Below are 15,361 nucleotides of genomic sequence, written 5' to 3' on the forward strand. Positions count from 1 at the left end.
GAAAAGAAGCCAGGATAAAAGAAGCCTTGACCGTGTTCCTGTATGGCAGAGAATTTTCAAACAAGAGACGAGAGAGAGACCGACCAAAAAACTTGAAGACCAGAAGCTGCAAGAGAAAGAGTTGCGCGCTCTGCTGTCCAATCTCTAATATGGGTAGTACCTGGGATAGACTGTTAATCACCGCCTGAGTTTGTGACTATGGTTTATCTGAAAACTTAATAAACTTGTCCTTACCTTTATCTCAATAAAGCCGATTCACAACAAGCTTTGTGCTACCAAGTCCGTTCCCACCTTAGAAGGAGGCATAAACCACCCCTATCTTATCTAATCTTACACCCAGGATCCACAGCCATCAACTTGGTCATAAATTCCTGGCAGCAGTGAGTTCCACAAAATGTATGAGTTGTGACAGCGCCCTGGGAAACGAGCGCAAAACTGCATGATTCTTCTCCTGTGGTTGCTAACCAGTTGTACATTCAAAGAGTGGAAGCCTTTGCGATTCACAAATGCAACAGGCTGGGAGCTCCAATGGCCACATGAGTGCAATCGATCACCCCTTGCACTCTAGGGAACACAGCGATGGCATCGCAGGCCACGGAACTTTCTGCCTGGCTGTCCTCATCTACCGGTAAGTAAATGAAATTACTGGCACGACGAAATAGGGGATTGGTCACTTCTTTGATGCAGACTGTGAGATGCCACGTATGTCGCCTGTTGATCCCTGGAAGGCAACGCCAGCAAAAAAATTGAGTGTAGCAGTAACTTTGCGGGAAACTGGCATGGAATTCCCACAAAACCCAAGCGGTTGCAGGTCACTTTGCAGAATCCTACAAATTTCTGTTACTATTTCATGTGACATCTTTAGGCGTCTCTATTTGAAGGTAATTTGTCGTTGTCATGAGGATGCAATGACGTGCTAGCGCCCGTCTTCAATAATGCTCTTCCTGGATGGGTATCATTCTGAGCTTCCTCACCTTGTTCTGCCTGCTGCTGGCATTGAGGGAAAAGAGCCCTCTCTCCTCAGTTGCTCTCTTTGCTCTTCTTCCCATGATAGGAGACAAATTGGTAGTATGAGACCCATCTGTTTGCAGCTTTGCAAATAATGGAAAGAGCCAAGCGTTCCAATTCAGCCTTCTGTCGCCAGTCAGCTGAACTATTGAGGTAATTGAGGCAGATCGCTTTTATGTGCCTTAAAATTGTACCCAGCAGGAAATCACACCCACCATCATTGGTCTCCTTCCATTCAACTTGCAATCCTTGAGTGGCCGTGTGGTTTGCATTATCCTTCGAGAAAATGATGTGTGTACAATTCAAGGCAAGGTTCTCCACCTTCCAACCTGTACCCATCACCCTTGAGCCACCCAATGTAACCTTACATCTTCCCTTTGTTACCATTGAACCTCCCCCCATTACGTTAGGTCAGGTCATAATCAACTTATTAATGCCATCCCTCTCCCCATTCCTACTCCCGTTACCATCCAAATGCTAACTCTCACACTTGATCCTCCTCAAATCCACCTTGATGTTATTGCCAAGTCCTGTTCCCCTCCCTATGATGCCAAAGAATACCCAGCTCTAAGTTTCAACCTTCCCCCCTACGAAATCTAATCCAATTGCCCCCTGTGACTGTGACCGTTCCCTCTGCCAGCCACTACCCTGAATTCACCCCACAGGACCTGGACGGACACAGCCCTCATCCCTCCCTTTAGGCCCCTCATGACCATCTGTTGACTGTAATGCACAAATCAACCCACTAACCGCACCCCACTAGCCCACCCCCCGCACCCCTCAGGCACCCACAGCCAGCTTCAGCAGCAATAACTACTCCACACTCTACACGCTCCCCTCCTCCCTCCCCTGCTCTTCAATGCACCCGATAACCCCACCCTGTCCTGCCTGAGTACCCTCCCCAGCTCCTCCATGCACTTCACCATTCCTCCGTCCCTATCATGCCTTCCCTGCCATCCCACGAGAAGAATCGCCCTTGCTGGTGCCAAGCCAAGAGCCAAACATCCATTCTAATGTTGGCCTTCCTTGTGCTGATGATTTCAAGTCGTGAAACCACTGACTTCAGACATAAATGCACAATGCTGACTTGTATACGTCATGTTTAAACAAACGTAAATCAGGTGGCACGGGAAATACCGCTCACTGCTAATTTAATCTGGCTGGTAGGACTTAATTTGAACTAGATGTAGGGTAATGAGTATTCATGGTATAGAAATGCATGCAAAGCAGCAATCTGCCACTGTGCAGTGAGAACCACCACAAACACGCCACTGACTTAATTGCAATAAAAAAAACTCGCAGTCAGAAATCTGAAAAAACAACTCCCGCCTAATTAAATCACCCCACACGCCACCAAAGCCGTTCTTGCAGGGCCCATAAAATTCCCCCTTGGAATGTCTTTAAGATGAAACATAAAACAAAGTTCCTGTCTGCTCACTCAGATGTTTGAAGAAGAGCAGGGGAATTATCCTAAAGCAATATTTATCCCTTAACAAACACCTATATCATAGTATCTGGTAATTTACTTCATGCTGTCCTTGTTGTTGACATACTGATTGCTGCGTTTACTACGCTACAACAGTGACTACATTGTAAAGCTCTTTGGGATATCTGGAGTTCATGGAAAATGCATTGTAAATGCAAGTTCCCTCTTTCTTCCTAGGCAATTATTGTAATTGTAAACGTAATGCTCAAGTTTAGTTCTAATAAAATATTCCATTATTTTACACAATATTGAAGTAAAACTAATGGAGCTGTAGTTGCCTGCATCTGTTTTGTGAACAATATTTGAAAATGAGCACTTTATTCTGTTTCTGGTCTACTGGTACTCTCCCCAGCGTTCATCAACTCCTGTGTAATCACAACCACTGCTTTACAATTTCCTCCCTTGTATCCGTCAGTATGATGAGATAAAGTGCCTTTATCACTGTAAATTGTTTGTTTTAAGCCCTTTTAGTCTGTGCAGGGATTCCATCTAATTTCTATCGAAGATCTTGATTATTACTATTTAGGAAGGACATGTTGCTTATGCTGCACCTTACCAATAACTGGAGAACGTAATGATTCTGAGTATTAATTAAATATCATCCTCTGTTTCAGCCTCTTTTACATCTTTTATAGTTCTTATCAGTATTTAAGCACTGAAAGATTTACATACTGTTATGTTTTGCTTTTGCAACAACTGTTGTTGTTTTGCTTCTGCAGCTATGATTTTTTCCAAGTGGTCTTTCTTGCCACTCTGACGATCCTTTTAAGATCTTTCTAAGTCCCTGTATTGACCACACGTTTTCTTGTTTCTAACTGCATGATTTGTGGATGTTATTCTTACTTCGCTTCTGATCTTATTTTGTTCATCCATTTAGTTTAGTTTAGTTTAGAGATACAGCACTGAAACAGGCCCTTCGGCCCACCGAGTCTGTGCCGACCATCAACCACCCATTTATACTAATCCTACTATTCCATATTCCTACCACATCCCCACCTGTCCCTATATTTCCCTACCACCTACCCATACTAGGGGCAATTTATAATGGCCAATTAACCTCTCAACCTGCAAGTCTTTGGCATGTGGGAGGAAACTGGAGCACCCGGAGGGAGACACAGGGAGAACTTGCAAACTCCACACAGGCAGTACCCAGAATTGAGCCCGGGTCGCTGGAGCTGTGAGGCTGCGGTGCTAACCACTGCGCCGCCATTTATTCATGCATGTTTATTTTTTCTACACTTACTAGCTTTAGGTATGTATTAATCTTAGTCTCAAGATCATGCCTTTCAATGTACGCTTGCAGTGATGTGCTGTTCAACAATAAATTGACAATAAATTTGCTTATCTTAGTTCCTCACTTCTCCGAAATTAGTGCTTTTAAAATGACGAGCCTGGCTTTTGGACCTTGGCGTTTCTGAAACATTACATAGAATTTACAGCACAGAAACCGGACATTGCTTATGTTCCACATGCACCTCCTCCCACTCTACTTAATCTCACCCGATCACCGTAATCTTCTATTCCTTCCTCCCTCATGTACTTTTCTAGCTTCCTCTTAAAGCCTCTATGCTATTTGCCTCAACCACTCCATGAAGCAGCGAGTTCCACATTCTCACCACTCTCTGGGTAAGAAGTTCGTCCGGCATTTTTTGTTGAATTTATTGGTCAAAATCTTATATTTATTGCCCATGGCATTGGACTCGTCTGAGTGGAACCATCTTCTCTACATTTATACCATTGATCTGCTTCATAACTTTAAAGACCTCGATCAGGCCAACTCTCAGCCTTCTGAGAGTAAAGAGTCCCAGCTTTTCAGTCCTTCTTGATAGTCATAACCTCTCATTTCTGGTATCATCCTTGTAAAAAAAAATTTACACTTTCTATATCCTTCTTATAATATGGAGGCCAGAACTATGCACAGTATTCTAAGTGGGATCAAACCAAGGATTTCTTCAAGCTTAACATAACTTGCCTGTTTTTCAATTCTCTCCCTTCAGAAATGAACCCCAATGCTTTGTTTACATTTTTATGGCTTTGTTAATCTATATATTGCTGCTTTTTAATTATTTGTGTATTTGTATCTCTAGATCCTCTTGAATCTTTGCTCCATTTAAACTCTTATTCTTCCTACCAAAATGCACCATCTCATACTTAGCTATATAGAAAATTCATTTGCCATTTACAGAACCATTCTTTAAGTTTGTTAACATCTTCTTATACTTTGTCACAGTCCTCCTCAGTATTAACTATACCACCAAATTGATGCCATCCACAAATTTTGATACTGTTCTTCCAATTTCCAAATCTCAATCACTTATGCAAATTGTGCACCAGCACAGCAGTGGTACCAGCACTGCTCCCTCTGGAACATCACTTCCCACCTTCTACCAGTCTGAGTAATTACCTTTAACCCCATCTCTCTTTTCTGTTTTGTGAACAATTTACTATCTATTCTACTACTTATCCTCCAATTTCACATGCCCTAACCTTAGTCTATAAGAACAAGGGTGACCGCAGTGACTTCAACAATTACCGTGGAATCTCCCTGCTCAGCACAGTGAGGAAAGTCTTCACTCGAGTCGTTTTAAAACAGACTCCAGAAGCTGGCTGAGCGTGTCTACCCTGAGGCACAGTGCAGCTTTCGAACAGAGAGATCCACCATTAACATGCTGTTCTCCCTTCACCTACAGGAGAAATGCCGCGAACAACAGATGCCCCTCTACGTTGCTTTCATAGATATCACCAAAGCCTTTGACTTCGTCAGCAGACGTGGTCTCTTCAGACTACTAGAAAAGATCGGATGTCCACCAAAGCTACTAAGTATCATCACCTCATTCCATGACAATATGAAAGGCACAATTCAGCATAGCAGTGCCTCATCAGACCCCTTTCCTATCCTGAGTGGCGTGAAACAGGGCTGTGTTCTCGCACCTACACTGTTTGGGATCTTCTTCTCACTGCTGCTCTCACATGTGTTCATGTCTTCAGAAGAATTTTCCTCCACACAAGATCAGATGGCAGGTTGTTCAACCTTGCCTGTCTTAGAGCGAAGACCAAAGTATGGAAAGTCCTCATCAGGGAACTCCTCTTTGCTGACGATGTTGCATTAACATCCCACACAGAAGAGACTGCAGAAACTCATCGGCAGGATTGCAGCTGCCTGCAACAAATTTGGCCTAGCCATCAGTCTCAAGAAAACGAACATCATGGGACGGGACGTCAGAAATGTTCCAACCATCAATATCGGCGACCATGCTCTGGAAGTGATTCAAGAGTTCACCTACCTAGGCTCAACTATCATTAGTAACCTGTCTCTCGATGCAGAAGTCAACAAGCGCATGGGTAAGGCGTCTGCTGCTATGTCCAGACTGGCCAAGAGGATGTGGGAAAATGCAGCTCACATGGCCAAGCCATCTCAAGCACCGCTGGCTCAGTAGGGTGCATATGCTGGGGATGTTGGCTGCCTTGAGGAATTCTGCATTGGAGATACGGTCCTGCCACCTGATGCCATGGATTCTCCGGAGGCAGCGAAGATGGAATGAGTTGACAAGGAACACAAAAGTCCGAGTGTTTCAAGCCTGTGTCCTCAGTACCTTGCTCTATGGCAGCGAGGCCTGGACAACTTATGTCAGCCAAGAGCGAAGTCTCAACTCATTCCATCTTCGCTGCCTCTGGAGAATCCTTGGCATCAGGTGGCAGGACCGTATCTCCAATGCAGAAGACCTCGAGGCAGCCAACATCCACAGCATATGTACCCTACTGAGCCAGCGGTGCTTGAGATGGCTTGGCCATGTGAGCCGCATGGAAGATGGCAGGATCCCCAAGGACTCATTGTACAGCGAGCTCGTCACTGGTATCAGACCCACCAGCCGTCCATGTCTTCATTTTAAAGACGTCTGCAAACGTGACATGAAGGCCTGTGACACTGACCACAAGTCATGGGAGTCAGTTGCCAGTGATCGACAGAGCTGGCGGACATCCATAAAGGCGGGGCTAAAGAGTGGCGAGTCGAAGAGACTTGGCAGTTGGCAGGAAAAAAGACAGAAGCCAACTGTGTAACAGCCCCGACGACCAATTTTATCTGCAGCACCTGTGGAAGAGTCTGTCACTCTAGAATTGGCCTTTATAGCCACTCCAGGCGCTGCTCCACAAACCACTGACCACCTCTAGACGCTTACCCATTGTCTCTCGAGACAAGGGGGCCAAAGAAGAACCTTAGTCATGAATCAACATGGTTCTATGCCTTCATGAACAAAGAGTTGACTGATATAACCTTCTTGTTCCTTTCAATTTGTGCTTATCTCAAAGCTATCTTCCCTGGTTCTATAAGTAGGCACACCTATATGACCTGGTTTTCTTCTGATATATTGGATAGCGCCGGCAATGCAGAATAGCTGCTCAGTGTTATAATCTTGAGCAGTTTACCTTTCTTGTGCTTTTTCCAAACTTATTCTATGCAATATTCTCATTTTTTCATTTCCATGGCAATCCCGCTACCTAAATTGAATTGCAGCAGTGTGATCTAAAGCATTGATGGTCCACATACCAAGGTCAAGGATCAGAAATGAGAAAGAAGAGGGATATTCATGGTAAAGAAAAGGTAAATTCTTGTAATGCTCACTACTTCTGAGGAAATATGCTGTAGGTTCTGATACAGTAGGACAGTAAAAATAAACTATTTGATGTTTCTAAGCTGATTAAATCTGAGCCTTTTATAGACATATTCCAAATGTGTAATTGTCAAGTAAATAAAATAGACTATTCAACAATGCCAAGATAAGTGACACTCAAAAGCAGCCAACTGCATTATTTCAAATACATTTTAATTGTAAACACAGAGCGCTACCTCTACTATGATTACATTCCATCCACTTGTGCTGACACCTAATGTAACGTCCACTAATGGCCTTGATATAGTGGTTATGAAAAAGGTAAGCAGTTTTTAAAAGACTGAGATAATCAATCTACAATGATCTGCAGGCCAAACATATGCCAAATCCAGCTGACCTGAAATTATTGCACTGTTCCAAATATTGAGATCAGTACTAATTCTAGAACTGAAATGGTACCAGTTGAGGTGCTAGTAAAAAATGGCTCTCTAGTTCAAGTCCAATGCAAGTCTGCTACAGTCATCCAGAAGTTCCAACTCATATGGTTGTTTTACAATAGAATTTGATACATTTATAATAATGCTGAAAATGCACTGACTCAATCTATATGTTTTGGTGCAATTTTATATTTATTCTTGAAGTAGAATTACATGTTAATAGTATAAGAATGCTAAAGAACAGGTGGGTCAATTAAATTGGAAAAGAAACTATTACAAATTATAACGTTATAGCAGATACATTGAAAGGATTCTTCACCAACAAGGACTGTAGAATAATCCAATCATAATAAATGTGATCCATAAAACAAATAAATTAGTAAACAATGTATTATATAGAAAGAGGAAGGATTAAATATTCACAAGGCTCTTTGGCTAGTTGGTTACATACTAGAAATTGAGTGCCATTTGTTCGGTATTTTTCAGAACTCCATAAATTCTGGAGCAGTACCCGAGGAGGGAAGGATAGCAAATATAATTTAACCAACATAATTATAGCTGGTTAGTCGAACACTTCTGGTGATAAAATGATTTGGGAAAAATGGATTTAATGCTGATAAACGTAGGAACTCAAAATAATGATCTTGTGCATAACAGGAAAGGACACTATTTTGATGTATTGGGGGACCAAATTATGAAGAAAGTTCAAGCAACTAAAATTATTTCCATGGAAAGGAAGATTGTGGGAAGATGTAATATAAATCTTTAAAAAGTAATGAAAAGTACCAATATTGTTGAAGTAAACAATAAAGATGCCTAACCTAGAAAATGAGAAAAGGACTATAAGACTCCAATTCAAAATTCATAAGCCCTGAGCAAGATTACAGGTTAGAAAAAAAATGTTCTTCCTTCCATGAGACAGTAGTTACTAAGAACAGGCTTCCCTAAATCCTGACTTGCATCAAGTTTAGGTCACTCATCATCCATATACTTGCTGACCTACATTAGCTCAACAGTTCAAATTTGTCCATGGCTTTACTCCTTCCTATCTTTTTAAGCTCCTCCAGGCCTATAACACTCCAAGAACTCTTTGTTCCTCCAATTCTGGCTTCTTCTGAACCTGGATTTCCTTTGTCCAAAAATCATTTGGTAAAATCTTTAGAAGCCATGCTTTAGTCAATTTTAAGATTTGAAAATTAAATGAATAAAATCACAGCCCACTTTTTAAAAATAAGAATCATTTATTTCTTTCAAAAACAAGTAGATTCTATCAGCCTTCTCCACCAGGTATTTTGGTTTCATAGAACCATAGAATGATACAGGAGGAGGTCATTCAGCCCACTGTGCCTGTGCCAGCTCTTTGGTACAGCTATCCGATTAGTCTCGCTCCCATGCTCTTTTTCCATTACCCTGTAACTATTTTTCCGTTCAAGTTTCCCTTCAAGTATTCATCCAATTCTCTTTTGAATGTTATCATGGAATCTACTTCCACCACTCTTTCAGGTAGTGCATTCAAAATCACAACAACGCGCTGTTTGAACAGATATTTCCTCATGTCGCCTCTGGTTATTTTGCCATTCGCGTCAAATCTGTGACCTTTGGTTATTGACCCTTCTGCCACTGGGAACAGTTTTTCCTCATTTACTCTATGAAAACCCACATGATTTTCAACATCGCTATCAAATCTCCTCTTAACCTTCTCTGCTCTAAAGAGAAAAATCCCAGCTTTTTCAAGGCTATCCACATAACTGTGGCTCCTCATCCCTGGTACCATTTTAGTAAATCTCCTTTACACCCTCTCAAAGGCTTCGACATCCTTCCTAATGTGTGGTGTCAGAATTAGTCACAATACTACCCTTGAGGTCTAACCAGTGTTTTAGAAAGGTTTAGCAGAACTTCCTTGCATTTATACTCGGGTCCTCTAATCATAAATCCAAGGATCCCATAGGCTTTAACAGCCTCTCAACTTGTCCAACGCCAGCAGAGATTTGAATACATACAGCCCCCTTTCACACCCACCCCAGCCTCTCGTCTCCTACAGTCCCTTTAAAATTGCATTGTTTGGTTTATATTGCTTTTCCTCATTCTTCCGACCAAAATGTATCATGCGACATTACTGTCTTAAATTTCATCTGCCATGTGTTTGCCATTTAACCAGTCTGTCTATGTCCTGTATATAATCATATATAATGATTACTGATCATTAATATATAATCAAAAAGAGCAGTGGTCCTAACACCAACCCCTGGGGAATCCCCACTGGAGAATTCCCTCCAGTCTAACAAACAACTGTTCACCACTGCTTTGGTTTCTGTCCCTAAACTAATTTTGGATCATGCTGCCACTGTCTCTTTAATCCCACAGACTTTAATTTTGTTAGTAAGTCTATTATGTGGTACTTTGTTAAACAGGGCACATTTTTAAATATGTTGCTTGTTTTATTTACTGTTTATGATAACAATTATTTTAATAAGTTACTTTTGCCATTTGAATAATAGTGGCAGTGTTTGACATGACAATATTTCAGTGACTTTAAAAAGGTTATTTAAACTATAATAACATGGAACCATATTCAATCATCTATTTCTGCTTGATGATCTGATTAATACATGCACCTGCCTCTTCTGAAACCTTCTTGTCCTTCCATTTGAGCAAATTGCTAACCAGGCATTAAACATACCATCACCTATACAAGCACATTCCTTCCCATTGTCCGCTTATGTAATGCGATTATTACCACCAACTTTCTAACCTAAAGAAATTTCGACAAGTTATTTGGATTACACAATAAAGTTATTTTACAGCATTGAGCAATAGTTCATCAGCAATACTTATACTGCTCCCTAGTTTTCCCTCCATTCATCAGTCTTGCTGTTTGTTCTCTCTACAGTGTAATTTCTCTCACACTAATTCAATTAACTCTCTAGTTAGCCCATCACCTTTTTTGACCCATGGTTGTAGGCCTGAAGACTTAAGAACTGGTGAATTGGTCATTATAACCAAACATTTTCATATATCTCATGAGCATTTTCAATATTTTATCATCAAAATGTATTTTAAAAACACAAACCTGGAAGCACTTCATAAATGTCTTCATCTATTGGCACTTGGTTGGGTCTGACACTGTTAATTTCTGGATCTATATCATCATACATTCCTTCATCATCATCTACTGGGATCACTCCAGATTCTCTGTCTTTTTAACAAAGCAATAGGTGAAATGTTAGGTTCTGAAAAATAGAGTAATTGAAAAGAAAATTTAACAAAATGTCAATCAATTCAGTTGATTCCTCTACATATCCTTATCAATAGCAACACAGCAGCACTGGTAGAATTATGTCACACAAAGGGAGCCCCATCATTGCCAGGAAGGAGAAGGAGGAACTAGCAACGGGGGCAGAAGCAACTTGAAAATGTTTTCATTTTATTTTTACAAAATGCATCAATTGCAGGCACCTTTGCTCCAACAATGAAGGTGACCACTGCCTGGTCCCATTTCAAGTCTTCCTGCTGCTGCCGTAGCATGTACCATCGCCCCCTTCTGATGTTATCTGCAGCTGATGCACTTCAGTGGAGAGGTGGTGAAATCAGCCTGTTTCTTTAACCCCATCTCCCTGCTGTCATTTAAAAATATGGTGGGATGCTTCAAGGATTGGTTAGCCAAATTCTTTACTTTTGGGATGGGGGAAAGCAAAGAGAAAAATGTAATGCTTCAGCTTCAGAGATGGAGATGCATAGAGTCATAGAGCTATACAGCACAAAAACAGGCCCTTTGGCCCATCGTGTCTGTATTGGCCATCAAGCACCTATCTATTCTAATTCCATTTTCCAGCACTTGGCCCGTAGCCTTGTATGCTATGGCATTTCAAGTGCTCATCGAAATACTTCGTAAATGTTGTGAGGGTTCCTGCCTCTACCACCACTTCAGGCAGTGCGTTCCAGATTCCAACCACCCTCTGGGTGAAATTTTTTTTCCTCAAATCCCCTCTAAACCTCCTGCCCCTTACCTTAAATCTATGCCCCCTGGTTACTGACCCCTCCGCTAATGAAAAAAGTTTCTTCCTATCTAACCTATCAATGCCTCTCATAATTTTGTATACCTCAATCATATCTCTCCTCAGCCTTCTCTGCTCTAAGGAAAACAACCCTAGCCTTTTCAGTCTCTCTTCATAGCTGAAATGCTCCAGCCCAGGCAACATCCTGGTGAATCTCCTCTGTACCCTCTCCAGTGCAGTCACATCCTTCCTATAGTGTGATGCTTACAACTGTACACAGTACTCCAGCTGTGGCCTAACTAGCGTTTTATACAGCTCCAATATAACCTCCCTGCTTTTATATTCTATACCTCGGCTAATAAAGGCTTTCGTAATAACCTTATCTACCTGTGCTGCTGCCTTCAGTGAACTATAGACAAGTATACCAAGGTCCCTCTGACCCTCTGTACTTCCTAGGGTCTTACCATCCATTGTATATTCCCTTGCCTTGTTAGTCTTCCCAAAATGCATCACCTCACACTTCTCAGGATTAAATTCCATTTGCCACAGCTCCGCCCATCTATATCGTCCTGTAATCTAAGGCTCTCCTCCTCACTATTTACGACACCACCAATTTTCGTGTCATCTGCATACTTACTGATCATACCTCCTGTATTCACATCTAAATCATTAATGTACACTACAAATCGAAAGAGACCCAGCACCGATCCCTGTGGTACACCACTGGTCACAGGCTTCCACTCGCAAAAACAACCCTTGACCATTACCCTCTGCCTCCTGCCACTAAGCCAATTTTGGATCCAATTTGCCAAATTGCCCTGGATCCCATGGGCTCTTACCTTCTTAACCAATCTCCCATGCGGGACCTTATCAAAAGCCTTACTGAAATCCATGTAGACTACATCAACTGCTTTACCCTCATCTGCACTTCTAGTCACAGCCTCGAAAAATTCAATCAAGTTAGTTAGATATGATCTCTCCCTGACAAACATGCTGACTATCCCTGATGACTCCCTACCGCTCCAAGAGGAAATTAATCCTGTCCCTCAGAATTTTTTCCAATAGTTTCCCTACCACTGATGTTAGACTCACTGGCCTGTAATTACCTGGTTTATCCCTGATACTCTTCTTGAATAATGGTACCACATTCGCTGTCCTCCAATCCTCTGGGACCTCTCCTGTGGCCAGAGGATTTGAAAATTTGTGTCAGAGCCCTTGTAATCTCTCCCTTGCCCCAAATAACAGCCTGGGATACATCTCATCTGGGCCTGGGGACTTATCCACTTTTAAGCCCGCTAAGACAGCTAATACTTCCTTTCTTTCAATGCAAATCTGTTCAAGTATATCACAATCCCCCTCCCTGATCTCTACACCTACATCGTCCTTCTCCATAGTGAACACAGATGAAAAGTAATCATTTAAAACCTCACCTACGTCCTCCGACTCCACACACACATTGCCATTTTGGTCCCTAATGGGCCCTACTCTTTCCTTGGTTATCCTCTTGCCCTTAATATACTTATAAAATGCCTTAGGATTTTCCTTTATCTTGCCCGCCAGTGTTTTTTCATGCCCCCTCTTCGTTCTAATTACTTTTTTAAGTATCCCCCTACACTTTCTATACTCCTCTAGTGCCTCCACTGTTTTCAGCGCTCTGAATCTGCCATAAGCCTCCTGTTTTTTCCTGATCCAATCCTCCATATCCCTTGACATCCATGGTTCCCTAGACCTGTTGGTCCTACGCTTCTCCTTAATGGGTACATGTTGGCTCTGAACTCTCACTATTTCCTCTTTGAATGACTCCCACTGGTCTGATGTAGACTTTCCCACAAGTAGTTGCTCCGAGTCCACTTTGGCCAGATCCTGCTTTATCATAATAAAATCGACCTTCCCCCAATTCAGTACCTTTATTTCCAGTCCATCTTTGTTCTTTTCCATAACTATCTTAAATCTTACAGAGTTACGGTCACTATCCCTGAAATGCTCCCCCACTGACACTTCTACCACTTGTCCAGCTTCATTCCCTAGAATTAGGTCCAGTACTGCTCCTTCTCTTGTAGGACTTTCTGCATACTGGCTGAAAAGGCTCTCCTGTATGCATTTTAAGAATTCCGTCCCCTTTAAGCCTTTTGCACTAAGACTATCCCAGTTGATAATGGGGAAGTTGAAATCCCCTACCATTATTACCCTATTATTTTTACACCTCTCTGAGATTTGCCTACATATCTGCTCCTCTATGTCTCCCTGACTGTTTGGAGGTCTGTAGTACACTCCCAGCCAAGTGATTGCCCCCTTTTTGTCTTTAAGTTCTACCCATATGGCCTCATTTGAGGAACCTTCTCAGGTATCATCCCTCCTTACTGCAGTGATTGACTTCTTGATCAACAGTGCACTACCACCTCCTCTTTTACCCCCTCCGCTGTTACGCCTGAAGATTCTATACCCTCAAATATTGAGCTCCCAGTCCTGCTCCTCCCTCAACCATGTCTCTATGATAGTAATAATATCATAATGCCATGTGCTAATCAATGCCCTCAATCCATCTGCCTTACTAGTAAGACTCCTTGCATTAAAACAGATGCAATCCAGCCTTGCATTTTCCACTTGTGCCGTAACAGCCCTATATTTGCTCTGCCTTCCAGACTGACTCAGTTTCTCTTCTATATTTGACTGTGCATCACCCCCTACTGTACCTCCACTCTGTATCCCATCCCACAGGCATAGGCTTCTCCATCTCATTTTTCAATCCTACAGCATTACCAATCTGCCCAATTTCCATTGGTATAGTGGAGGAAATCTAACCCTTTGACCCTTTTCCACAAGGGCAGAAATGGGAATGTCTGGGCAGGCTGTGTACAGAGGAGCTATCAAGATCCTAAGGAAACCTAATAGCCCAGCAGCTTTAGAAGCCACATTGCTATATGACAATATATGATAGTATGCAAAAGCCTATATAATCTTATTTTTCCTGTTATACTGTGGATACCAGTATGAAACTTATATCATTTTTGGTACATTGCAAAATGATGGGATGATGCTACTCACTGACTGTGCTCCCTGGCCAAAGAAAAAGGACTTCTCAAATAAATGCAGAGTTATCTTCATCAACACTATGCCATGGTGGTTTTGTCACTGGACCTGTAATCCAGAGGCCTGGACTAATAATCCAGAGACATCAGTTGAAATCCAACCTGGGAAGCTGGGGAATTTAAATTCAATTAAAATAAAACCTGAAATAAAAAGCTAGTATCAGCAATGATGACCATGCAATTAACTGGATTGTCGTAAAAACCCAACTGCTTCACTAATGTCCTTTAGGGAAGGAAATCTGCTGCTCTTACAGTCTGCCTGCATGTGGCTCCAGACCCACAACAATGTGGTTGAATCTGAAATGCACTCTGAAATGGCCTAGCAAGTCACTCAGTTGTATTTAAGAAGGTGGTTCACCACTATCTTTTCAAGGGTAATTAGGGATGGACAATAAATGTTGGCCTTACCAGTGATACCAACATCCTATGAATGAACTAAAAGAAACTACCAGCGACAATTATATAAGAGGTGACCAACTACTTAAAGAAATAGATTTCAAGAAAGTGAAAGAGAGAGGCAGAAGGGTTTGGGAAGGAGTTCTTGAGAGTGGTGTCAAAATGGCTGAAGGTTGCCCCCACCATAATGGAGTGGAGGTTAGTGGTGGGGGGAATAGACAAAGAAGGTCAGAGTCGTAGGACAAGAGTGAATATAAGGCAGTAAGTAAGGATTTGTAGATAAGGATGACAATTTTAATTTTAACATGGTGGATAGGGAGCCAGCACACGGTGAAGGTGG

At 42.0% G+C, this 15,361-nt stretch overlaps 1 protein-coding gene across 3 annotated transcripts in view; it reads right to left on the reverse strand.

The window, feature by feature from the left end:
- skap2 (src kinase associated phosphoprotein 2) overlaps nt 1-15,361 on the reverse strand; it is a 415,888-nt gene that overhangs the window by 129,903 nt on the left and 270,624 nt on the right. For all 3 annotated transcript variants that reach the window (XM_068059114.1, XM_068059126.1, XM_068059144.1), the window contains exon 9: nt 10,612-10,737. In XM_068059114.1, the coding sequence (XP_067915215.1) occupies nt 10,612-10,737 (126 nt within the window). The remainder of the gene's footprint in view (nt 1-10,611; nt 10,738-15,361) is intronic.

The sequence above is a fragment of the Heterodontus francisci genome, chromosome 2 (genome assembly GCF_036365525.1).
Source record: "Heterodontus francisci isolate sHetFra1 chromosome 2, sHetFra1.hap1, whole genome shotgun sequence".
NCBI lineage: Eukaryota > Metazoa > Chordata > Chondrichthyes > Heterodontiformes > Heterodontidae > Heterodontus > Heterodontus francisci.